The sequence below is a fragment of the Streptopelia decaocto genome (genome assembly GCF_964273445.1).
Source record: "Streptopelia decaocto genome assembly, chromosome: 3".
Taxonomy (NCBI): domain Eukaryota; kingdom Metazoa; phylum Chordata; class Aves; order Columbiformes; family Columbidae; genus Streptopelia; species Streptopelia decaocto.
In genome coordinates this window covers 65,061,619-65,088,585 of record NC_138656.1, presented here as the reverse complement: position 1 = coordinate 65,088,585, position 26,967 = coordinate 65,061,619, and the positions used below count along the sequence as shown (strand labels likewise).

The 26,967-nt window shown below is 41.1% G+C and overlaps 1 protein-coding gene across 2 annotated transcripts; it reads right to left on the bottom strand.

Moving 5' to 3' along the window:
- MTCL3 (MTCL family member 3) lies at window positions 1–26,643 on the bottom strand (the record flags this gene model as incomplete). Of its 2 annotated transcripts, XM_082050082.1 has the most annotated exons (6): window positions 1–221; window positions 1,514–2,689; window positions 3,330–3,401; window positions 21,544–21,702; window positions 25,132–25,356; window positions 25,720–26,643. In XM_082050082.1, 6 exons carry the CDS (start codon window positions 26,641–26,643, stop codon window positions 111–113), a joined length of 2,667 nt encoding a protein of 888 aa, XP_081906208.1. In that variant the 3' UTR covers window positions 1–110. The 2 variants fall into 2 exon arrangements, with proteins under 2 accessions (XP_081906208.1, XP_081906207.1); XM_082050081.1 differs by lacking the exon at window positions 1–221 and having other exon boundaries at window positions 790–2,689.
- Window positions 26,644–26,967: the final 324 nt, after the last annotated feature.

The following is a 26,967-nucleotide window of genomic DNA, read 5'->3' as shown; positions in this document are numbered from 1 at the left end:
ACAGCAGTGGCTATAACAGAAACTATGTCTCTTGCACTTCTTATCTTGGAGGGTGGACAAAATAAACAAACTGAAAAGAATACTACAATGAACAGTAAATGAGGAATGGCTTACAGTACAAAAAACAGTGTAAAAAGGAAGACAAGTTTAAATATTGTTGTGTATGAAAGGGATGAAAATAATACAAGGATGAGAATAAGTAAAATGATAGGCTGGAACATCTGGGAAAGTAAATACAAAGACAAAGAGAACAGTCAATTAATGGAATAGCAAGTCCAAAGTTTAAACAAAATAAATAGTGAATCAGACTATGCTCGTGGAGGGACCAAGTGCCCATCTCCCATTGACTCCATTAGGAGTTCTGCATGGTCAAGCCACAAAATGCCAAAATTAATGATTGCTGTTATTTTTTTTTAGAGAAAATACTAATTAGTTTGCTTTAAATTTGTATAAGCCCATGCAGTGCTCTGCCTTCAAGTTAATGGGAGCTCTACAAGCTCGAAGCTATTGCTAGATCAGAAAGTGAGCATGCTAAATACCATTTCTGTTTGGTTTCATGCAATACATGTATAGTAATTGATTAACTTTAAACTCACTGCGTCTGTGACTTTCTGATACAAGGAAACAAAAGACTAATTAGTGAGCATAGGAACAAGAAATAATAGCTTTCAGCTTCACCCGGCAACTACTTTGACTGTAAACTAGCAGGATAGCACAAAGTAAATTAACATAGCAAGAGACTTACTAAAACATTAGATAATACCATGAGCAATAACAAGATTTGCCAACTATAGGATTTAATGATAAGATAAGGGTAGGTAATATTCATTTTTCATGGCAAAATATCTTGAGTCAGCAGGGCATTTGCTCCCCAAAACCTCTCTGGAACAATTCTGCATACAAATGTACTACAGAAAATATGCTAGTCACTACTGCATGTAAGCAGTGACCCATAGGCCTTCAACAAGATACAATCCATTACAGGAATTCCAATATTCACACTACCATGTGGCTCTGTGACTCTGTAGAGTAGATTTGCATGGTTTATTTTGATCTGTAGTTTGTCATATTGTCTATATTTTTGGAAATGTAATGTTTCCTCCTGTTAAATTTAATAAGATTTTCTTTTTATTTATTTAATTGGAACTCAACCACTAAGAAAACAATCATATTCATTTATGTACCAAAAAAGCATTCTGCACTGCCTTTACTGTTGATGAAGGCACCGCTCTGGCAAATGCAGTTGCAAAGCCAGAAAGGAATAAAATCTTATACCCTCTAGAGTGCATTTTTTTAAATTTCCAGGAGACTAGACTTATTCACTGTTCACAAACAGCCCCATTGGTAGAACAAGGTTTCAGATGGCCAAATGAGTATTTAAAATAATTTAAGAAATGGCAATTTTCATCCACCGTCTAGAATAAAGACTTTTCATGTGCCATACATCAAATTTGAGGATTAATTCATTTGGCAGAGCCTTGTTACCTGTAGGCTGTAATAAGTAAAAGTCTACCTGACTCACTGACAAAGGTTCATCTGCACTTCGATCATCCGAAGACTTTGGAACTTCGAGTCTGTCGATGAAAGCCTGGAGCTCTTTCCTGAAGGCCTTCATCTGCGCGTTGATCCTGTAAAGAAGCTCATGCTCGCGTATTCTGCTGCCATCGTCTTCCTCATCCATCAGTCCAAAAAGGTCCCCATTAGCTACATAAATTCTCGCCTCTGTTATGATGGTGCTCGTGTCAGAAATTAGGCGATCTATTGTCTTGCCCAGCCGCTCAGCTTCTGAGCGAATGTCCTTCATCTGCTGCCTGTCAGTGAAGCTTTTCTGCCACCCAGATGTTGTCGGATAAAAAGACCTTGTGGGTGTCAGGCATCGAATGTTGCGTACCTCCTCCGAGTCGCTTTCTCCACCGATGGGGCCTTCCCTTTTGCGGTGAGGGGGACGGGAATCATCATCGCTCTCCTTTTTTCCTGCATCACTTTCCGCATCACTGTCTCTGGGACTTCCACGGATCCCAAGATGAGAGGCCAAGTCGTAGCGTTGCATGTTGGACATTAAGACTCTGTTCTCATACTGGAGCTGCATGACTTTGCCACTCAGCTCATTGATCTGCATTCGTGCAGCTTTTAACTCCTCCTGTAACGCTTCTGTCTTGGCATTATCATGGTGTCTAGAACTCTCGTGGGCTCCAGACTTGTACTTGTATTTGTTCAGCTCAGCTGTTATGCGCTTGTTTTGTTCTTCCAAGTCAGCTAAATTTCTCCTCAGCAATTCTGTTTCATCTTCTACTAGCTGCAAATGCTGTCGTAATTCTGACAGGGATTCACTCTGCTCTCCCAGGAGTGGGTTAGTGGTCCCTGAGAAATCATCTCCTCTTAAATCATCAAGTTCTGCTTTCAGTCCTCTATTTTCCACCTCTAGTTCCACTATTTTCCTCCCAAGAATATTAGCTTCCTCCTCCACAAGTCTCAATCGAAGCTTGAGTTCAGCTTCTCTTGTGGTAGGTGGACCACCTGCTTCACCCTTTGGCAAGGGACTGTCCAAATCCCCATAAAACGATCTATATTTTTGCAGCTCATGTTCAAATCTGTCCTTCTCTTTATCAATCTTAGCCATTTTCTTCCTCATCAAGGCTGCTTCTTCTTTGACAAACTGTAGCTGGCATTTCAAGTCTTCATTGTCCTCCTTAGAATAAAGAAAAAAGAAGTATTTGAAGAAACTTGATGTAAAACAGGAGACCTCCAGTGGATGGTCTTAAATTACAAGATTAACAAGCACAGGTACATAGCTTTACATACTCAAAGATTTTCCTGCAATCATTTTTTTCACTGATCAATAAATTAAAGAGAGGGAAATAAATACTTATGTTTAAAAGAGGGGAAAGACTATTTTACGCACAACTGAAGTTTGCACAGTCCCCAGAAAATACACGGCGGGAGGGGGGGCTTGTAAAAAAATCCGTATCATTTCTAGGCTTGCAACACTATAATAGATCTTACAGGGTTCAAAAATCATGAAGTCAGCACACAAAGGGCCTATAGTGTTGTTTCCCTGATGCTCCTATTTACTTATTTTCCCTAAAATATAGAGTACATGAAAACTGGTGGGTTCTTTTGCAGGACCAGATGTTTGTTTAGATGATCTTTGACATGGTGTTGTCTGACTGCAGATCTGGGGTAAAGGCTCTCCATTTCACATGATAGAGGAAAACAAAGAGGAAAGCAAACAAGCAAGCAAAGTGCAAATCTACAAATCATGTATATCATTCCCATAGTGTCTCTGAAGCATTCACATGAGAAACCAGGCTACTGTTATTACAAAATACCTCTGTTGGTGTCTGCTGTGACTTTTTTTCTGATTTTGGTAGGTCTTTGCTCCCTCTTCTTTTCAGTGATTGCTGCAACAACAACAAAACGAGAAGCACTGAATATTTCACTAAAGATGTATATAATTCAGTCACTCTTTTAAAACATAGCAAGTCAAATGCAACTATCAATGAATTAATTTATTGTAATCCTTGATACAAAATGCAGATGGAAGAAGAGGGTTTAACCAGTCTCTTACATTTTTTAATTCAACACATATTACGACTAGTGCATAATGAATGCTAAACACATGACAAGAGAGGTAAGAAAGCAGGTATGCCAAGTGGTAACTTACGGGTAGGGAAACTGAGGCAAGCAGTGAAACCCAGATTCAGTCTTGCCCATTTTATATTAACTCTAATGAGGCCAAGGCACATTATGATGCATATAGCTAGACATGTGGCCTTACCCTTTGTGATAGGCAAGCTACATAAAACAGTGTCACTGAGATCCATCAGCTGACTTTGGTGTACATCTACAAGGAAACCTCTCTCTGTGTCCCATCCACGGGCTTCAAGCTTGCAGTGTATTGTGGTCACACCTCCGTAGCTGAACACTACAGACAAACTCCGTGCAAACTCACACATTGACCTTGTCACTAGATTGGTTCTGTTTTCAGAACATATTCAAGTAAATAAAATTTAAAACCGCTTGGACTATGAAGTCCTAGTGAGAAACAAAGCATATTAGCTTAAGAACAGCACCACACAAATGCACCACTGTGCGAGCAAACTTCTTTGGTGTCTTCTCATCTGCTATGTAGCCAAAGTGAGTGGAAAAGAAACTCCTGCTTTTAGATCAGGAGGGACTGGAATTGAAGCCTACTAGCACATCCAGCAAAAATCTCGTAATTGCTGATGGTAGAAGGTTCGTTAGTGGGCAAGTAGAAAACAACTGCAATCATCCCACTGTCAGTAGTCAGTACAGATCAGCAGGAGAGAGGAAAGTGAGTGAGAGAATATGTTCATACATAACATGCCACATGCAGCTGTTTCCAGTTTTTATGTTTCCCAGGTAAAATGAAGACCCTAAGGCAGACCAGTGATATAACCAACACCATCTCCCTCTGAGATCATTCTCTGATAGAAGAATCATTTGTGCCTCTGAGAAACACGCATTTGCCTGCACCAGCCAGGGAATCCAGCTGTATCTAAAAGCCACCCAGTTCTATATACTGGGAATTAAAACATGTTCATAATCCCCAAGGAACAGAGTACAGCAAGTAAGTATGTTGTACATAATGATCCTGTGCCCTATTTGCCTGCTGGTACCAATTGTTTTCTTTTCTCTGCAGATCGTCCCCATAAGAAACACTAAGCTCATGGACTGCTCACTCCAAAGGAAAAGTCAATGCCCTAGAAAGGACTCACATATAAATGTGAGCAACCACAAGAGATTATTTCTCATTAAGCTTTCTGCTTAAATTAACTATAGTGTTATCCAAGAATTTAGAAAAATTACCTCAGATTCAGAATCAGAACTAAAATTCACAGATGGATCCACCAAGAACCAGAATTAAAATTTTTATGCCTCTTGCAGAAACACTGAATGCTCAAAAGACAAAACAACAAAACCAAACAAAAGATCATTATCATTTTAACTGTGATACCTGGATAGATGTGAAACAAGGAATTCTAAAATAATCCAGAAAAGACACAAAAATGGTTGAATTAATTTTCCTTTAAAAATAAACCAAAAAACTTTGGGATCCAGTCTACAAACAAAATTATTCTTCTCCATGGTCACCCATCAGTTATCCTATCACAGAAATGGCATGTGCATGTGGAAGGTTTTTTCATTGTTTTTCTTTTTGAATGGGCAAATTTATAGAGCGTTAAACTTTCAGCAGTGCAGCTTCCTCATATGTATCACCACTGATTATACTACGATGTATTATCACTTTGAAAAGCCCCTTTTCAAACCACTTAGCCCTTCAAACTTCTTGCACCAGATTCTTGCCAATGCCACTCACTGATAAAATAACTAAGAGATAGTTAAACTATATTTTGCTTGATTATCTAAATGCCTTCTAGTAGCCCTGCCAAGCTCAGCATCTTTCCAGATATAATGAGGTTCTGAAATGCTGAGCTGCAACTTATTGTGTTCCCTACAACTTTTCAGAAGATAAGAGATACATACAAAAGTTTCCTATGACCAAAAAACAGCGAAACTACAGAGGACAAAAAATATTTTTATGGGTGTGACACAAGAGGAAAAATCTAGCTTTCTCCTTTTCCTCCATATCTTTTGTGGTAAAGTTCCTTCTTGTAGTCAGGATAGTACATTTTAATTACAGCAATAGTTGTCAGTATCTAATGATTAGACACTAATAATACTTCGTATTCTGCTCTACTTGAATTACAACAAACCATCCACAGAGTTTGTATTATTCACCAACAAACGATGGTATTTAGCAACACAATTTTATTGCAGAAAGCAGTGAAGAACATGAACGATTCAATTAGCAGGATGATTTGGGTAAGTGGATTAGACCCAGCTGGAAGTGACATGATCTCTTTTCTTGTGAAAAATACCATCAGACAATTTCTGATCACTAGAGATTAAGACGTCATCTGCAAAATCACAGTATACTGAATAAAGAATGCCACATATCCTGCTATAAATAATGAATTTTTGACAGCTACTTCAGAGGTACATTTCACAGTTTACTGTGGCTACTCTTTCTATGATGTCTCTCAAGTCCTGTACTAATCCACTCTTCCAATTCAACTGTCATTAAACAATATATTGCTGCTAATGAAAAGGAGTATCAAAGCAAAACAGAAAAAGGAAAAAAAACAAGGTTCAAATAAGCATATGTCAAAACCAAAACCAGCAACCCAGACTCTCAAAAGTGAATCTTCATATCATGCCTGCAACTGGACAGTACTAAACCAGTCTGCATGCTGCTTGTTTTGCTATACTAACAAGTGTTAGACAAGGCCAGTGAGTGAATCAGTCACCTTCATGTACAACATTTTTGTTCAAAAGTTTTAGTGTTTGTTCACCTTTTAATATAATTATTGTCTTGTTGATCCTTTTCCCATGTCACAGTGTACCACAAAACACACCGTAGTGCCACTAACAGCCACCTCTGCTGTTTTCTCAAACTATAGCAAAACAAAATCTGCTCCTCATATTCTAGAAGTGGTTTTGAATTTGATTTTTTTTGTGGAAGATAATTTTGGGGCTCAGATAATTTTTCTTCTATATAATTCAAAAAATCATATTAAGTTTATTCAAAGATTATGTGTAAACAAATATAAAGGTAAAAGTAACAAACATAAGACTGCTTTTGCACAATCTGATCAGTAATGCTCACCAGACAGCTTTATGGTTTTAATAACTTCAAACCAAGTTACCCATCTGCAGGAGAAAACAAGCAAAAAATGCATATAATGCTGTTTCTACAATGGGGAGTTTGCTAAACTGCTTGAGTACTAATGAAATATTTAGACAGCACTAGGGATAATAAGACCAGTAACTGGGGCATTTATCATTACTTTGTATAATCTCTGCTTACATCTGAAAGTCTAGGAGGTAAAACTGGGTTTGACCTGACTATTCCAGCATCCACTGCAGACAGCACACATGGGGCTGCATGTGTGTTCTGGCAATGCTGAGGAGTTTCCACAATCTAGATAAGACCATAGATAATGCTTGTATTATATACATATGGGACAACACACAATGGGCAATTCTGTTGCGATGTTCAGCAGCATCAATTCTCAGGTAATCTCCACTGGAGTTTATCCAATGTCTTGCTGGAGATGCTAAGCACTTCTGAAGACCAGATGGTATAATCCTTCTCTTGCCAGACCTAAACTGCAAGCCAAATGTGTGGTCCTAACACCACCTGTGATGCTCAGTTCTTCTCAGGTGTAAAAAGAACTGAAATCTACTCTGAGAATAACACAATGCAGAAATAATAGCATCACACTCCACTGAGTAGGAAAGCTGTAACATGAACTCTGGTTCTTGTTACCTGATCTTAAGCTACAGTAAATCTCTCAGCAATTAATAAAGAAGACCTAAGCAAAACATGCCAAGATTTTTCAAGGCACTTATGTTTGATTATTTCAAGCCTCATCTGGGTGTATATGATCCAAGACCTAATGCAGGCAACCACAGGAGGAATTCCTGATATATAAAGGGATTTATGGCTGCACAGGGCCCCCAAAATAGCCCTCATTCCTCCTCACAGAGCAAGATAAGGCACAGGGTGTGCACCTTTTTGAACATCTACATCTGCAACTGAACCTTCTCATCTGCACACAACTCTACTGTACACGGTTGCGGTTACCTGCCTCCGAACTCCTGTGACAGGTCTGCAGAACTTGCAAAAATCAGAGCAAACCTACCATCATCTTTACAGTTTTGAAAAGTCACTGAATATTGAACAACTTTTGGGATGCGCCAACTTGCGTCTGTTTGGCACAGAGTGACTATGACCAGGGAAATGGAAATTTGCCCTAAGACTCTCTCTGCATTTTCCCTTCAGTCAATAAGGTCAGTTAGCTCATGGAGCTGGATCAAATCAGATGCAAGACAGATTTTTTAGTTTACTGCCACTGACTCTAATTCAGTGTATCAGAATATGTAGAAAAAGCTAAATGGATGCTACCTATTTTGACAAATCAAAAATATATATTATCCTCAAAAAAAAAAAAAAAATCCTTGTGTCTAAAATATCTCCCTTATTCTGCAACTCTAAAAGTGCAATTTGCCAGCAACAAACTCAAGACACTGCCTCATTGACACAATTGCGGAGAATCATACAATCCTTTAGTCCTTCTAGCCCCTTCAAGAGCAGGAAGAGTCCTGAGTATTTCAGTATTGTGCTTGTTTGCAAGATTAAGGCAGGAAAGGAAAAGCAGAGGATAAGTGAAAAGCAAAGAAACACAGCACCCCGTCCATGAAGCCAACACTAAGCATATCCCTACTAGCTCTAGCAATGATTTCTTCATATTAAAACCGGCATATTTGAAAACACTGTTGAGGAATGATAGAAAACAAAAGAAATATTTACTACTTCACCCTAGAGAGAAAAATAATTCTTATGTAGTCTTTTGAATGTCTTCATATTGCAGAAAAGAGGACCTGCTCTCCAATATTTTTATTATTTCATTTGCATTTACTTATGAGATATTTTGGTTATCATCTTCAGATCCTTTGCCAATTAAATACAAACAATAAAAGAAGGTAAGAGATACACAACATTTGCACTTTACCTAGAGAAACCCTTTGCATTTTGAACTGAAACCACAGTGCTAGAGTAAATAATGAAAACCCTGTGGTATAACCAGGTAAAAACATCCTTTGCAAGGCATAAAATGAAGCAGCACATTTATGCTTTTACTACATTTCTGTTCTTTTTTTTCTTATTTGAAAGAAAACCTTAGCAGTAGAAGATGAAAGCTGCCTTTTCAAAGCTCTCCATATGACCTGGTCAAATAGCTGGCTAATCTCCGATACTTTACTTTCTGGGATTGCACACTCTCTCATCTAGCAGGATATCATAAAACAGTAGAGGCAACTTCTCTGAAGGGCAAGAGGTCTCCTGCCATTTGAACCTGACAGAAGATGGAAGAGCTAGATGTGCTTAGTTCCCCAGTACTACCCAACTGGGCCTCATTAAAGAGGCAGAGATCACAATCAGCTTACACTCAGCTCCTAATCCTGAAATGCAAAAGCAAATCTCAGAATGGTATGCATCCTTTGGAGGCAAAGTGCAGGAATAAGGTATTTTGCTGCAAAGTGATGCAAGTTAAACCTATTTCCTAGGTCCTCCTAAGTTGCTGTTTATTTCTCACCTCAGCTATCTGTCTTTTTCGGGGAAAATAGAGTCAGTCTTTTTGTCAGGGTGTACACAATGCCTAGAACAATGCACTGTCCCAGCCTTTATCCAGGACTCCCTGTATGACAAACAGTGTGTTAACATAGTCCAAAACACCACCACATAACAATACCAGTAATCACAGTCACAGACATGAATATGGCAATTATATATTAAATACACATGAGATTTTGCCAAATCTAAAGAGTTTTCTTTCTCACACCTATTATCGCCTTCAGAGGTTTTCAGTTGTCTTAGAAGAATATCTCAGAAAAGATTCCAAATAAATTTTCAGAAGAATGGGAAAGTGCAAGCAACCAGATTAGGTTCATTGCCTTGGTTACAAAAATGCATATATATAAATCAGTGTAGCTCCCATATACTGACAAAAAAAATGTTAGTCTGAAAATTAAAAGTAATGAGAAGGAAATGAAGAATTATTCTGCACACAATGTGCACCTCTACAATGCTTGCTGGAAATGTATACAGCAGCCAGTTTGGCAAAGTTGCAGGCTGATCACGTGTACATTTGCATTCAAGCTCGTTTCATATTAAAGAGTTGTATTAAATGTACAGACACCTCTTACAGTCCCTCCCCTGTATTCACAGGGTAGGATGGCATCAAGAAAATGTACATCTCTCTGTAGGTTTGTAGGCACACAGCAGAGAAAGGAGCTTTGCATCTCACCCTATGAGGCAGTGCACCTTGGTCGACACCTCCAGTTACAGGGATGTCTCACCAAAAAATCAGATTTTAGAGTTAGAGAAAATGCAAAAATTTAAGAATAATTCAGGCAGGAGAAATTTTGATCTGCACTTGGTCTAGAAGCCTGAGCAGTGAGAAGATTTTCTGTTAACAGAGGAAAGAAATCCATTCAGCAATCACCTCTCCATCCTGTGACTATGACAGGGTCTTCTGTTACTCATTGTCTCTTCTTTTGTCTGTGTTCACTGGGGAAGTTCTATTGTAAAGCTAGCCATTTGTAAACTGGCTGAAAAATATTTTCCATAATACAACATATGGGCAAGTTTCAAGGGTGTTTGGGAACTTAGGTTATTGAAAACAGAGGATCAGACTCTGCAGTGCTCTTAAATTATGCCAGTGTGACCCTGCCAAAAACCAAATCCAAGTTTTGGTCTAAGTTTTGTTGAGCAGCTCATCTAAAGAAGGTGCTCTGAAAAAATAAACCATGGAGGCTATGAGAAGTTTGGACTTCCCCACACCCGCCTTTCTCATACTGTCTGGTACCAATCTGCTCTACCATAAGCCTGCACCCCATACTTTTCCTGGTGTTTCTGTCATGCAAAGATGGAGATGAGGGGAGGGAGAATATTGCAGTGCTGTCTGGAGCAGAGTGTCTAGAGGCTGCACAGACTACAAAAGGCTCAGAAGACCCATGACTGGCCCCATGCCTCTTCCTTCCAAATTACCTCTTTCTCCTAAATGAAACTTGCTCAACTTCTTAAGGGAAATGCTTATTGCTAGCAAGGGGAGGGGCTGTGGCTCTTAGACTGGCTTAAAACCTTGTGGAGGTTGACTTAAGTCTCTTACTTAGGAGGTTCCCTTTGCTAAGAATGTGAAAATCTCATTCCCATATGAAGATTGACAGTTTTCAGCTCATTATAAATATTTGATCACTGGGACGCATTTTTAATTAGTTGTCATGGACAAACATCTGATTCTTCAGTATTTATTGTAAATGTCACTGAACCAGTAGATCACCTGCAGATTAATGACACAGCCATCCGAATGGGGTCACACAAGAATCAATTCTTGGTTCTACATTAATTAGCATTTTTTGCCGCTGCCTGGAAAAAATATAAAATAATATTGGATAAAGACTGTAGGTAGAGTAAAGGCTGGAGAAATGTTAAATACTGAAAAGGATGGTCATTGATACAAACCTTGGTGCAATCAAATAATATCTGTTTTAATATGACTAAATATGAAGATACATATGTAAGAAAATGGAGTGAAAGCTATGGTAAGACAATAGGAAAACAGCCTAGAGAATAGAGATCTCTTGAAAAGCCACATCTCTGAAAAAGACTGTGGAGCTATAGAGGATAATTAACTGAAATAATGTTCAAATGTAATTTTGGTACCAAAAGGCTTAATTTAGTCTTAAGGTGTACAAGGTGTTTAAAAAAGATGGACCTAATTTCAAAAGGCAGTGATTTCAAATTGAGTCAATCTTCTTGAAACACACTATAGATGTCAAAACTGAGGTTCCCTGTGCAATAGCTAGAAAGGGATGTGCCTCTCCATAGAGCCAAACCACCCTCAGACAAGTGGAATAAATCACTTCCAAGAAGTACCCATCTTTCTCCTTTGAGGGAAGCCAAATGCCTAACTGAAGTTAAATGCTTGATTTTCAGATGGCTAAATGATATTAACCCTAAGCCTGAAGATTTAAAAATAAATAAATAAATAAAAACAACAAAACAAAACAAAAAACCAAAGCAACCAACCAACCAAATAACACAAACCAACAAAACAACAACAAAAAAATCAAGGCATTGATGCTGGACTCATGAATTTAGTGTGGTAGTAAGAACATACATCTCCTGGCTAGTAATTAGCTTTGAGCAAATTCAGATGAGAAGGAAGGTGCAAAATTGTAACTATTCCTGTGACAGTTCAGGAAGAGATGTGTTAGACTGTCTCAGCTGTCAATTTGTAACACAGACCAACACCCTTTTCTGTAAAGTAGGTATCAGTTTAAATAAAATAGTTCAGAGTATTTTATGACCCATGTTATTCATCAAGCCAGACTGGTTGGTCATATTATACAATTCTGGCCTCATAATTTCTGAATGCATGAAACCTGACCAAAGTTTGGGAGCTCAGCAACAATACGCCTAGAAGCACGCCACAAGGAAAGTGAACCTCAGAGTGTACCCACGTGTATCATCAAGGCAATGTTTCAGTTCAAAACTCTTCCTAGGGTACTGTTACTGGTGCTTCCAATTAATCACTTTGTCAAAGATCTAAACTGATAGCATCTGTAAAAATTAAAATTATTCAGCCAAGTCTGTAATATAAAACACGTTTGGTAATTAGACTAGTTGGATGTCATCATCAGTCATGCTTTACAGAGCCTCTCATTACACACAACGCATACAGAAACAGATGCATGGCAAATACCTTCTAAGTGCAAGTACTCGTCTGTGACCTAAACAAAGAGTTCAGTTATTATCCTAACCTGGATTCATCGCTGAGATAGCCAAAGTTAATTAACACAATCATACAACTAGGGTCAGACAAAGCAAAATAGAATTGATATCCACAAGTCTAATTCTATGCATCTTGATTTATGCTGTTGTTAATACTAGCGGGGGGGGGGGGGGGGGGGGGGGGGGGGAAATCATATAATATGTGAAAACATCTCAGCAAAACCAAACACTTCAGAAAAGCACACCTGCATATCTAAAATGTTAATACACTGCCCTTTACTTCAAAATAAGAAAGGCAGTTCTAGAACTCCAAACTATGTAGTGTTATCAAAACCTAAGATGGCAGAGATTTGCTTTTCTGAATAGTATGAAAACTGTGGTAAGTGAAAAATAAACCTCTGGGTTGTAGTGAACAAACATCTAAATCCTGGTTAGTATTGATTGCACATGCCCCCCCAGCCATGTTGTCCCCCAGAACTGCCCATCCTGCAAGGAGCTGCCAGTCCTTGCTGCTCCCCAACATCTCCAGGCTGAACAGTCCCAGATCTCTCAGCCCCTCTTCATTTGACACGTGCTCCAGGTCCTTAATCATCTTCACAGCCCTTGTTTGCTCCAGTATGTCCATGTCTCTCTTCTGCTAAGGAGCCCAGCGCTCCAGGTGTGGTGTCACCAGAGCTGAGCAGAGGGGAAGGATCACATCCCTTGTCCTGCTGACCTCATCCAGGTCAGTAATGAAGATGTTAAACACAATTGGCCAAGTGTTGACCCCTGGGGTCTTGACAGAGACCTGAGTGTTAATAAGCTTTGGATACCCTGCTGAGCTTCATGTGGGGCTTTCACCCACAGCCCTACTCACGGTCTGGTTGTGCCCAGAGGTACACTGCTGTTGATTACTTCTTGCCAATAATTCTCAGCAGCGGGAATTCACATGGCAGCAATGGACTGGACTTGTTATTCTGGGTCTCATTTGCCATCTCATCCGGCTCCATACCAAGCCAGAGGCCCTTTGCCTAGTTTTTACACTAACAAATGAAAGGGTCAGGGACTGTTCTCAGGACTCAATGCCAACTGGCACTGCACAACTTGGTCTCCTTTCAGCTAAAGTGACAATACAGCTATACTTCCCTACAGCTTATTCCCAAGCAAGCCAGACAGCATCCAAACTGTGAATCAGGAATGAGCTCTCCCCCAGGCTAGACCCCAAATCTTACCCAAGCCCTGAGGCAGTGGTAGCTGATCCAGGCCAAAAACCATCCGAGGGATGTGCTAGCAATCTCTCGTCAGTGTGTGGACCTATTCCTTAGCTCAACCTACTTTACAAATCTAGTTTTTTACTAACAGAAGCAATTCTGTAGCAAAGAACAACTTTGAGAAGAATGCTCTAAGCAAAAAAAAGGTCACAAGTGCTGACTTAAGACCAGGATGTAGGGACTCATGTCCTTTCTCTAACACATAGATTCCATATATACGGAAGCTCAGCTCTTATTCTGTGCCTCCATTCGGGTTAGGTTGTTTTTTGTTTGGTTGGTTTTTTTTTTGTTTTGTTTGGGCTTTTTGTTTTTTAGTTGGTTTGTTGGGTTTTTGTTTGTTGCTGGTTGTGTTTTTTTCTTTGTTTGGGGTTTTTCTGTTTTCTTTTGTTGTTGTTTTGTTTGGGTTTTTTTGTTTAAGATGGTATTTTTTTTTTTCTCTTTAAAATAGATCTTACTGCAATGAGACTCTGATTTTACCTGGAGACTGTATGTAGTATCCATAACAACTCTGAAGGAGAACTTGCAAATCAAAGGCCACTGATACCCATCACAGAAAGCAAGGAAAACAAAGTAACATTTTGCCACAAGGAAGAAAATCTTATGCCCCCATCAAACCAGACTAGCAGCATTATGTTTACAGGTTTGAAAGAACTGATTAAACTTTATTTTGTGATGGCTAAATTATTTTCTGTTTCAAACATATTCCAAATACCCTCTTTTTCACTACAGTTGCCACTCTTTTATTATTACTTCTCCATTAACAAGCAATCCTCTCACTCCTTTTACATGTCATTGTAAATTTTAAGACAATTCAATGGGAATCCACAAAGCAGCACACCAGCTTCAATGACTCTCTGAAAAAACTACCCCCCAGGCATCTTTACTCACAAAACCTCTTCACAATAAGATATTTATGAAGCTTTATTCTTTTGAAATCATTCACTATTTATTACATATCTTTTTGAACTGCATTATTATTGACCATCAGGCTGTTTATTTTCAGTTTTGATAAACTCTCTTTAAGCAAATGGCTCATGTGAATTTCTGATGGCTGATACATAATTAAAATGTCATTTTATGAGGTTTAAGTGTAAACTGTTTCTCAAATACACATAATATTTTTTCCTGTTTATGACATGACATTTTTAGAGTATTACTATAAGAGATTTTGTAACTGAGATCAATTTCTTTCTGCATTATGATTGTTTTCTCATATTCAAAGAACCAAACTGAAGCAAACTCTGCTTATCCTGCTCACTGTGAAATCACAGTGTGCTCTGAGCAAAGATGCCAGAATCACACCCTCACAGATGATGAATAGCATCCCTGCTGAGTACTGTTTTTAAAGGAACAAAATATTTGGGCAGGATACCAAAGGTAACAGAATTTCACACAAGCAAGTCTGACAGAAGTAACTGGGGTTTGTGCATCTGCAGGGATGTGGCACTTAAAGAATCCCTGAGCCTTTCTTGAAGACAGAGGAATTTCTTGCTTTTTTCTTGTATAACACAGGCAGAGACTTGTTTCTCATCTCCTTTTTTAAAAAAAGCCTCCTCATTAACCTGTTGTTCTTTCCACCAGAGCATACTGAATTTTCATGAGGCAGCAAAGTGAGATTCCAGATCACAAAAGACTATCTGCTTAAGGGTACTTTTAGTAGAAGTGTTGCTGATACACTTGGTATTTGGATCCTCCAAAAGACCCAGGAAGGAACCAGGCTTGTGAGAGACTTATTAAATCCTCCCTTGCTGCCATCTGGTGCCAGGAGCAAGTAAATTACTGTACTTACTTGAAGAGTATCACTTACTACACTGATCCTGTGAAGCTGATGAGCTACATTGGCAGGCATACTAGCATCTCATCTCTCTATCTGCCTTGTCCCTGCCCCCTCCATTACCAGCTATTTGAATTGAGGCTTAAACTCTGAAGCAGAATGGAAGCCTAAGGTGCAATTAGGAAGCACTGAGGAGACAGTATGATGGAAGAGACTTAAACTTCCCCTTTCAAAGCAGTACAACCAAGTATCCATCTCCAGTGACTTGTATGCATGCAGCATGGGCAACAGACAGAAGCTAGAAAGAAAACCATGGACATTTACAGAGCTATGACTTCACTGGGATCACAGAGATATGACAGGATAGCTTACAATGTCTGTAGTGTAGCCATGGATTGATAAAAACTCTAAAGGTGAGGAAGAAGGGTTGTGTATTACAAAAAAGAGCAGTTCAACTGCATGTAGCACTGCCTTGTAACAGGTGACGGGCCAGCCGTGAGCTATAGGTAAGAGGCACAGGACAGAGAAGCATGGGTGGCATCATTTGGGGTATCTTCTACAGACCATCAGATGAATAAGAGGGAATAGATGAAGTGGTTTTTAGACAACTGGAAGTCACATGATTTATGCAATGGACTTATAACAATTTTTTTCTCAGGTGATAAACAAGTCAGCTGTGGGAATCACTTTAATGGACTCTTGCAAATAAGGAAGCACTGATCAGGTGTCCAATGGCCAATGGTAACACTGGCAGCCCTTACTGTGAACTGAAGCTTAAGGTCCTCAGAGAAGGGACTAAGACAAATAGCAGTCAATAAAGTTTTGATTCTGAAGGCATCCAAAACTGTAATGCTGCTGTTGGATATGGTTGCCTTGCCTAATGGAAATGCTGCACACCACCACTCATTGTGAGACTTGTTTCCAGTTTCTTACAACCTCACATTTTAGATGTTGCAGATATTCCACACCAATCATCTCTCTAAGTCATCAACTTGCCAAACCTTAACCTTTCAGAAATCTTCCATTCCTACTCATTACCATGTAATATTTTCTTGGAGTTTACCAGTTTAAATTGGTGAAAATTCTGTATTTACAAATTATCACATCCTCTCTAACCCCAGCCACCAACCTACACATTTTCTCCAGCTGACAGATTATGTTCCAGCCCCAGCCCAGAAGGCAAATTGTTGCTTCATGCAGGTCTAGATAAAGTTGAGGCTAGGCATTAGAACCAGAAACATTTTCTCCAGTGTTCATAGTGACATAGCTGCTGTTTCCTAGCATAGTGGGTGATCCTTCATGTCTCTGAGTCCAGATGCAAAAGTGAAGACCTGAGGCTCAAAAACAAGGAAAGGAACAGAACAAACCAAGGACATGTACACATTTATATAAGGGAGTGGAAAAATCAGGGGAAAATGATTAATTTTGCAGAAGACAGAAGCAGTAACTAAGAAATGGGGTAGAATAAGCTGGGGTAGAATAAGAGGGAAATGAACTGGAAAAGACTCGAAATCCAGGAAGGAGACTGGACACTCAAGAAGTGTTGGAAGGATGCAGGGAAGGAGAGGATGGTATGGAGAAGGACAAGACTGCAATTTAAAAGACAGAAGACTGCAAAAAAAACAAACACCAAACAAACAAACAAACACAAAACAAAAACAGGATCAAGACAAAGAGAGAATCTGGAGAATCTGAGATTTTGTGAGTTACAGGAGAAACAGAGAGAGTGGATTTTTGTTTATGAGACGTAGCAGGCAAGCTGGTATTAGTGATCAAGGAGACTGGGACAGGATCTCCCTTACCAGTTCTTTTCACAGCCTCCATTTTGTTTTGTTTTGATTGTTTGGGGTTTTTTTTTTTTTGTGTTTTGTTTTGGGTTTTCTTGTTGCTGTTGGGGTTTTTTGGGGGAGGTGTTTTGCTGTTGTGAGTTCTTTGGGTGGTTTGTGGGGGTTTGGTTGGTTGGTTGGTTTTGATTTGGTTTGGGTTTTAGGGGGGTGGTTTTAGCAGGTTTTGTTGTGAAATTTCCAGCTACCCTCCTGATTTCTGTGCAGTCTGAGCACTCAGAGGTGTATGGAGAGCTAATCTGTGCATAAACGGGGCAGGCAAAGGTTGCAAGAGTAAGCAGAAAAGTGCAATTACTTTCCTGTGGTCACACAGCAGGTTAGTATCAAAATCAGGAACAGAATTCAGATTCCTCTCCCAGCTCCAGTGCCCAGTTTCCCATTCCCTGCTGGCTTCTCCCATTTCCATGCAGTGTACAAACCAGACTGACTGACAAGACGGGCACCAGTCCAGCAGAACACAGGCCAGCATACAGAGGCACAAACTCCTCTGCCTGCAGCCTGAACTGACAGGACAAAAGACATCTCTGATTGTCACAAGCTCCATACTGGGCTAATAACTTATGCTTAGAAGAAGAAAATGGTGGCTTGACACCCTAATACAGCTGTAAGAACAGAGCTGTCTTGCATCTGCCCAGTTTGGAGCACTAAGGGAGCAATCTATTTCTATCCATAAAGACATATGTTTCTGAAAAACAGTGTGCCTCCTGCAATTACATATTTGCATTGCAGTGAAGATTTGTAAAGCCTGGGGTCCAACACACCTATCATGTTTTCCTCCTACTTCATTTGTCTCACAACATACCATCTAAAGCATGACTAACTGGGTGTTTCCTATGTCACTATAGCAAATGAATAAATTCTTAGTTCATATTATTAACATTAAAAGCTCTAAAAGAGTTATCTAGGCTTTAACAAATGTTTACCAACAAATTAATGAACACATTAAAGACTCCAGCTATTTAACAAATCTTTTACATCTGAAAAAAATACATCTAGCTACAGTTGTTTTATCTTTCTCTCAGGAAACAATTTCTCTAATTTGTTTTCAGATTCCCAAAAAGCATTACAATTAATAATAACAAATAATCAAGAGGCAATGAGCAGCAGTTGCTACAAACAAATTCCAAGAATTGACAAGGCACATTAAAAATCTTGTGTTTCCATGTGGACATATGCAGGACTAACATTAAATGAAATAGATGCAAGTTGGAGGACTGAAAGTAAGTGTAACTGATAGAAAATGTATGCTTTGCTGGAACACCCTTCCAGATCCCTGATGTTTGCAAGCTTCTGCTGCCATCAACAACAACTTCCATTTGTCATGGAATATATCTTGATTGTTTTTTTCAAAAGCTCCAAACCAAGAAAGAAAACAGCAACTATGTCCCTATATTAATGGACAAATACATTCACAAGAGTATATTGACCCAAATATTCACTGGAGAACTCTAGATTTGTCTCTGCACAAACATCTGCTAGCATTTATCTTTTATATATGTTTGTACTCAAGTCTACGGTGTTTTTTAAAACAATATAGAATCTACACGAAGAAGTGTTTGGCGTTGGTCCTGCTCTAGGGACTACCTGACACAAAATTATGCTTCTGCCTCCAACATTTTCTATTAAGTCTTTTAACCATTCTCTATCTCACACTGTTCATTATAAAAGGAGAACAAATTTCCCATGGCAGTTGTACTTACATAGTTATTAAGAAAAATTGGAAGGTTTGTGTTTTTGCAGTATATTTGATGTCATGAAAGCACAGAAATCAGACATTACATACTCTGAGGACTGTTATTATACTGCAAAATAAAAATTCTTCATTGTCTTTGGAGATTAACTGTCTCATTAATTCTAAGCTCAATAAAGTGAAAATCACAATCCAGACAAAAGGTCTTGACTTTGCATTCCTATTTATGCTGAGTAGAACTTCTTAAGCAAGAGGTTCCATTGTTTATAATGGCTGTATTGAAATGAGAAAAGGTTGTAAACTCATGAAACTGAAGGAAATAACTCACAAGCACACAGAAAATTAACATTATGACTATCTGACAATGACATTTAAGATGCATGAAACCTCCAATTGCCAGAGAAGAAGAGAAGGCATTTGTCACAGAAAAATTCTAAAGCACTTCAGAGTGCTTTGGATTGTTTTCATGGTTGTTTCATGTTAACATTTTCATAGCTTCTTCACAAATTCTAAGTTTAAAATTTGTAAGAATTAGTATTCTTCATCAGGATCCTTCCCTTGGTCCCCCAAGTCATGGCATGCTTGCAAAGTGCATAATAATTTGGCTGCACTTCAAACTTGCTTTTCTCTGACTTGCACCTCCACAACCATCCTCCAACTTGCCCCATGCTGTGATGAAAGTCCTAGCCTGAAAATCATCCTTCTCCTACTGAAAGGCACTCAGCAGCCTGTTTGAAATATGTAAATGAAAGCTTTTGCCTAACTATGACGACACATAAAATGACTGGGCATTGCACTTCTCTCCAGTTCAGTATACGGACATATTTCTGACTTTTTGTCCACTCCATCTCTACTCTGGCATAAAGTCTTACTTCATTTTTCCATCCTGGCTCAGTGACCCCATTCTGTGCCAATGGGAATCATCCATCTGTTTCCGCTTCATTAAAATAGTATCGCGTAGAGGAACCCCTAGTTTCAACAGGACACTTTCTTCTGAAGTCTCAAGTATCCTTCCATTGATACTAAGAGCAAAGACAGAAAGCTCCAAACACTTAAGCTAAAGAAAGAAGTGGAAAAAGCAGTAAGAGAGCAGCAGAACCCCTAGTTCAGCATAGTGAGCCAAAGCGAAGAATCAGGATAACGAGAAAGTGACTACTGCTGACAGAGATGAAGCAGCCTACTTACTGCATTAATTTCCTGCAGATACATAGCTCCTAAAGAGCATAAGCTATCAAATTGCCACTACAGCTCATTGTAATCTGAAGATCCACAAGAAGCAGCAAGGCAAAAGAAGCTTACTCTGGTACAACCTATCACAGAGCAGGAGGAAAGGATGCAACATGGGAAGCTACAAGAGTCTGAATGGACAAGAATAATGGAATATTTGGAGAAAAGCCAAGCTTAACAAGAAGTCATAAGGATAACTACAGAAAGATCATGCTCTCATAAAGAAGATGGTCCTAGAAACTGAGTCATATTTGATGGCAGAAACCAGAGTGAAAACAGAATAAGAAAGTATCAGGCATAGGAAAAGGAAGCTAAATAAGTCTTAGATTTCATGCTCTTTTCAAATGTGCAATTATCTGGGAAAGCAGCAGAAGGTGGAAAAAAAACACGTTTATCCTCTACTAACATATTTGAAATTCAGTTCCTGCAAAGAAAACATAAGAATATTTTTCATACTACATCACTTAAAGTGAGCATGTGCCATTCCTAAAAATACTGTAAGTTACATACAATTGAAAATTCCCTGCCTTTCTTAACAACTGAAATACATTTCTCCTGCTTCATACAGGATCAAAGTACACAATGGCATTCCTAGTAGGGAATATTACCAAAAGTGAAAATCAGTGGCATTCATTGAATTTTAAACAATGAAGTGGATAGCTGCTTCTAAAATCTGTTCTAAGAAGTCATTCTTTGTCAACAGTTTCTCTTTTTACTGTGTGCTTTGTTATCTCTGTCAGCCAGGCTATTACGGCTGTAACACAATTTTCTGCTTACTTAATGGCACAATATCTTGTATCTATATAATGATGAATGGAGTAATTCTGAAGATGAATTAGGTATAATGTAAAATTATGCTTAGAGTGAAAGGCCAGGTAGAATCTCTCACTCTCCGATACTCCCAAAAGAGCCAACAGGATGGGGAGGTGGCTCGACCCCCAGTCTCAGTTTGCCTGCTGCTCCCTAGTAGTACTTAGCAAGGGAAAAATTCTGATCTCTGTAAAACCTTGTGGGGAACATCATCTGCAAAGTTAGATTCCTCCCACTCCCTTCAGTGCTCTTCTTGTGTATCTTAATGCAAGTACAATGTCTCAAAGCCTCTGAACTCCATTACTCAGCTCCATATTTCCCTCCTTGTACAGGAAAAAACAAAGCCACAGTTTGGTTTCTGTTTTGCCTAGGGAACACTGAGTATTTTAGTTTGTTCTCAGCTTCCCAATCCTCAAGCTGTACTTCAGCACCCTTTGCAACTTTCAACTTTTGCCTGCCATATTTTGTGCCCCCCAGAATAAGTTATAGGAATAAAACCAGTTAGTTCAGCAATAAGAATTTGAGAAATTCAACTACTTTGTGTAGCAATAAATAACAACACTAACCTCTTTCATTTTTTCCAGTTCATTCTGTAGTGCTTGTTTGGCAATTTCAACTTCTATAAGCTGCTGTCTTAATTTTTCATTTTCATCTTCTGTTACAGTACGTTTTTCTTCCACATTTTCTAACTCATGGTGAAGTCTCACAGATACATCTTTTGCAACCTAAATGAAATGATATTTCAGAAGAAAGATTAAAAAAAATTACTGCTGCAGTGCTTAGTGCCTAAGCAACCATTTACATGTTAATTATGGAAGTGGTATGAAAGGAAACTTGTAGACAAGGATATCCACAGACAGAATTCTAAATGATGCAAAATTCAAGCTGATTCCTTCCAAAAATGGTATAATCTTCCCATGGCCTGCACTGAAAACCACATTAGATACTAAACCCCAACTCCTTCTTAGGTTCTGTTATGTCAACAGTGAAACAGAACCCTCATTATTCCTGTAGACAGAGCAGCATCTGTTTTCTCACAACCACTGCTAGCTTGTGTTTTTCAATGCGCTAAGTCATATGCACTTCAAATTCTTGACACGCAGAAGCATCTAAAATCAGGGCCCACCTTCTTCAGACCTACCCTACCTGTGCCTTGTAGAGGACCGCAAACAGACACATCTTTATTTCGACCCTTCTAGTTCTCTCTCCTGCATGGACAGTTAACCTAAATATCTAGTATTTACTACTATTGGTTAATTTAAAGAGTAAAGTATGAACAAATGACATTTTTACTGACCTTATGTTCACTCAAATGATGTTCAATATTTTAAATGAAAATGAACGCTAAGGTTTTTGCTTTTTGCTTTTAAAAAAAAATCCTTTTTCACAGGAATAGACTTAAAAGTCAAGATCCAATTCCTCTTCTTCATGTAAAGTAATACGAATTTTGCCATTCAAGCAACTCTCATTGGATTTTGTGAAACCACTAGAAACTATAATCATGCACCAAAAATATTTAAATGTACACTAATCACTGTTATGATGGTGATTTTGACACACAGTTTGAAAAGCCTGATTTCCTGCTTTTTTTAGAACATTGGAAAGTATAATTAATCCTTCTTAGCATTAGCTAGAGCAGCTCAGAGCAGCTCAGAGCAGCTCCTTTATGGCTTTCACTAGAACAATCTTTATGTTTATATGTCAAGGAGCTCTCTTTGACATAATAAAACTCTAGAGAAAAAACTAATAATTGTAAGCAAGCAGTCCAGAAGAATCTGATTTATCAGAAAACAGCAGCAGCTAGTGACTCAGCCTTCCCTGACAAGAAAGCCAGTGTGTGTGAATTACAGATACAACACTGCAGTGTAGCGCCAGATCATTCAATAACCTCTCCCACTGCACGCACACTCAAGACACACAATGCCCAACAGAAGGAGAGTGGAGGGGAATTTCAGTTATAACCATACTCCAGAAAGACTGCAGGATGAGCTGTGAATCACATGACAGGGCTACATCTTCATGTCTTCTCCTACACTCAGTATTGAACTGTTCATCTGATTGTCCAACAAAAGTAAATGGAAAATCTTGTGGGACATTTTTAACAGCATCCTATCAGAATCTGTCTTCGGTCCATAGATACAGTCTGAGTCAGTAAATACAACAAAATAACAAGATCATTACTGGTAGTGATCTTTTGAAATAAGATTTGGTGGAGTGTCAGTTAATGCAGAAAAATCCTACAGAGCATTCTAGATCATTTGGGAAACAGGTCTCACTTATGCAAGATGCATTTTAATAGAGCTAAATGCAAGACTGCATCTCTGAAGGATTAAGTCCCCTAATATATTACTTGTGCAAAATAGACATTATTTTGGATATAAATTCTTCAGAAAAGGACTTGGGAACACCAAGGATTTGCCCATGAGTTACAGTTATGGTCAGCCAGCATGCAGAATTCAATTAGGCAAAAATTTGGCATTAGACGTTCATCCCTACTCCAAAGCAGAACACATGAATGATCTGTGGGAACACTTTGCAAAAACACTATTTCTTTCCAAATACTCAGTTGTGTTGTTATTGGGAAAGACATGGGAGAAATCCTAACTGAAGTGAGCCCTTTGTCCAGCTTAACCTAAGGCCTTAGCAGATACCTTGTTTGCTGCAAGTGAGCACCTCACCAGAAGTGCCTTTACCATTTCTCTCCCAGATCCTGTGCATGTGTTACTTGTTAATACAAAATAACATTGAGTCAACAAATAAATCCGTTCCATAAGCTGAAATCACAATATTCACTTGGGACATGAAGGCTCACGTTCAAATTCTGTCTGCAAATGTGCGTGTCTCAACTGTTCACCTAAGCATCATTCTGAGTGTGCAAAATGTCCCTTGCTTTGATCAGCAATTCCATCTGACCCCTGACAAAGGGGTCATTTTGCTTCTGACCAGGAAGACTCTGCTTTGTCAAGAGCCACATGAACAGCTGTATGTACAGAACTGTCATGGCCACAACAGCAAATGTGGGTTTTGAATATGTACAGGAAAGGAATATCAAACAGAAATATAGAGAAATATATTGGAATTTTAAATGGCATTAGTGAGAAAAATGCTGAAACATATCTTAGACTGGTGTCTACATTTTAATAAGAATGATAACAAGCTGGAAAATTTTCAGAAAAAAATGATCCAAGTCTGCAAACCAGGCTTGGGAATAACAGACTCTCAATCCATCATACTTATCAGAAAGAAGTTTAAGAATGACCTTCTTCCTGTTCATGTATTAAATTAGTATTTTCAACTGCAGCCCACTGAATGGACATAGGTACATAGTTACTAGTTACATAGGTAACTAGTCCTAAACAGAGGTCTGTACTTCCATCAGTAATGTAGGAAGAGCTATCAAGTGAAAAAAATTCAGGAGTCCCGATTAAGTACCAGCCTTAACAAAGTTCAGTAGATGGAAGCAGAAATTAAACAACTTTCAACTAGTGCAAGAAACGTTTTTTCTTCTGTGATTGAACCAATCTAGAATGGAGATAATGGATATTTTACCAACAACAACCTTTAAACAAGGACTGAAACTTTTTCCTCAACAATGGGCTGTGGTTCATTCAGATGTTATGGATTAAATAGAGTTGATTACACATTGAAATTTGATGTGTATGGTTTCAGGTGGATGTGGAAAATCCTACCTTCACTGAATATAACAGCAGTTTTTCCACTGACACCAAAGAGTCAGGATTTCATGTTGCTGCTCTGCAATTATTCAATCTATCAGTCCTCTGAAATCTTTAGTAAAGAATACAGTAAATCCCTCAAAGTCAATGGAAAAACTCAGTGAGGTTGGTTTTATTTTGCAGTAATAGGGTATGTTTTGCATTCATCATCAAAGATCCAAAACTTCCAGGTCCTAATTTGTATTTGAGTCACTTCTCGCACATTATCATTACAAAAAATGATTGGGCTAAAGCTGAAAATAGCCTGCCTACATACTGAAGGGCTTCCATCACCAAGCTTGGCCATTGCTATCCTATGAGCTGCACTGGGCGCACAGTGTACAACAGAACGGATGGAAATGCCTGAGTCATGAGGATGGAGAGCATGCTTGTGTCTCCATCTGAGCGCTCCCTCCCCGTGACATCTGCTCACATCTGTACCTTGAGGTCTTGCTCCATGCTGCGCAAGAGCTCGCCGTCGATCTCGCCGGTCTGGGCGTAGCGGAGCCTCTTGCGCTCAGCCTTGCGCAGCCGGTACTGAAGGATCCGGCAGTTCTTGTTGGCTCGCTCCAGTTCATGGCGCATTTCTTGAAGCTGACAAGCGTCCTCTTCAAAGAAACTGTCCCTCATCTCATCCATCTCCGTCCTCAGCTCATCTATCTCATTCTTGCACCAGGGCAAGAAGGGGACAGGGACACAACAGGTGGGTTAAAAGCACAAATGTCAGAATGTATACGGGAAGGTGGTCAAAATGGAGCTCCTCCCCGCAGGAACACCACCTAAATACAACCTTGCTCATTAAAAGCACCGCAACGAAGCAGGGAAGTGCCAGCGCCCACACACATCGACAGGGCCAACAGGGCCATCTTAACTGTGCTTCCAGCGCTAGCGCCGCGGGAGACAGCAGCGGGGAAGCCGTCTGCTGGTGCGGGCGTGGGGAGGCCGCCTGCCCCGTATCGCCCGGCCCCAGCCCCCTCTTCGCCCTCAGCTTCGGTCCCCCCTGCTGCCACCGCCACCCCAGCCCCTCACCTTGAGGCTCTCGTTCTCCTCCCGCAGCTTCTCCATCTCTTCCTGCATCTCCTCCTGCAGCTGCGGGCTCAGGGCGCCTTCGGGGGCGCCGCTCCTGCCACCTCCCGCTTCGCCCTGCGGCAGCCCCTCCGCCCCGGCCGCCGCCATGGCAGAGGGCGAGGAGGCGGAGGCGGCCGGGGGAGGCTCGGCCGGGGCGGCGGCCGCGGAGGAGGAGGAGGAGGAAGCGTTGCCGCTGCTGCTGTGGTTGCTGCCCTTGGTTTGCATCTGGGCGGCCGCCGCCAGCCCCTTCCTGAGGTGGAACTGGATGAGCTCACTTTGCAGGCATCCCTCCTTCCAGTACCCCCCGCCGCCCGCCGCGCCGCGGCCCTTCCCCGCGCCCGAGGAAGATGGAGGCGCCGGGGCCGCCTCCCCCGCGCCCTTCAGCGGAGACCGCCCCGCTTTCCCCCGCCAGTGCTTGGGCGGCGGCGGCTGCGGCGCCGCCGCCCCCTCCCGCTCTCCCACGCCGCCGCCGCCTCCTGCAGGGGGCGCCTCCTCGGCGGCCCGCGGCGCGGCGGGCTCAGCGGTGCGCGGCCCCGGCTCCTCGGCGGCGGCTCTCCCGGCGGCGGCGGGCGGAGGTTCAGCACCGGCGCCGGGCTGGACAGCTCCCGCAGGGCCCGCGCCTCGCTGCGGCTTGTCGGCGGCGCGGCCGCGGGAGGCTCTGGGGGCCTGGCCCGGTGGCGGCCGCGCCGAGGCGGCCTTGGCGGCGGCGGCCTGGACGCGGGAGGCGGCGGCGGCAGCGGCGGCGGCGGCGGTGGGCGGCGGGCGCGGGGGGTTATCGCGGGCCCTGGCCGGAGAGGAGGCTCGCGGCTGCTTCCTGCCGCTGCTGCCCTCGGGATGCAGGCGAGGCTCGGCGGCGGGGGCGCCCCCTGCAGGCGGCTGGCTCATGGCGGCGGCTATCTCGGGAAGACGTCCATCACCGGCGGCGTCCTCCGCCTCCTCCTCCGCCCTGAGAACTAGGGGAGGAGAAGCGGAGAAGACGGTCGGGTGGTGACGGGGAGGACAGCCCGGTGGCGGCGGGGATGCGGGCTCGGTGGCCACGCCGACGGCCTGCGTCCCCGCCCCCTGCCGCCGCAGTGCCCCGCTTGCTCCCGGGCTCTGCCCCGCGGGCACCTGCCGGCAGAGGCTAAAGCCTGGCGTCACTCCGGAGTGGTTTTCGGGAGAGAATCCACACTGCAGGGCTGAGGCTGAGATCAGCTCCCGCTCCACCTG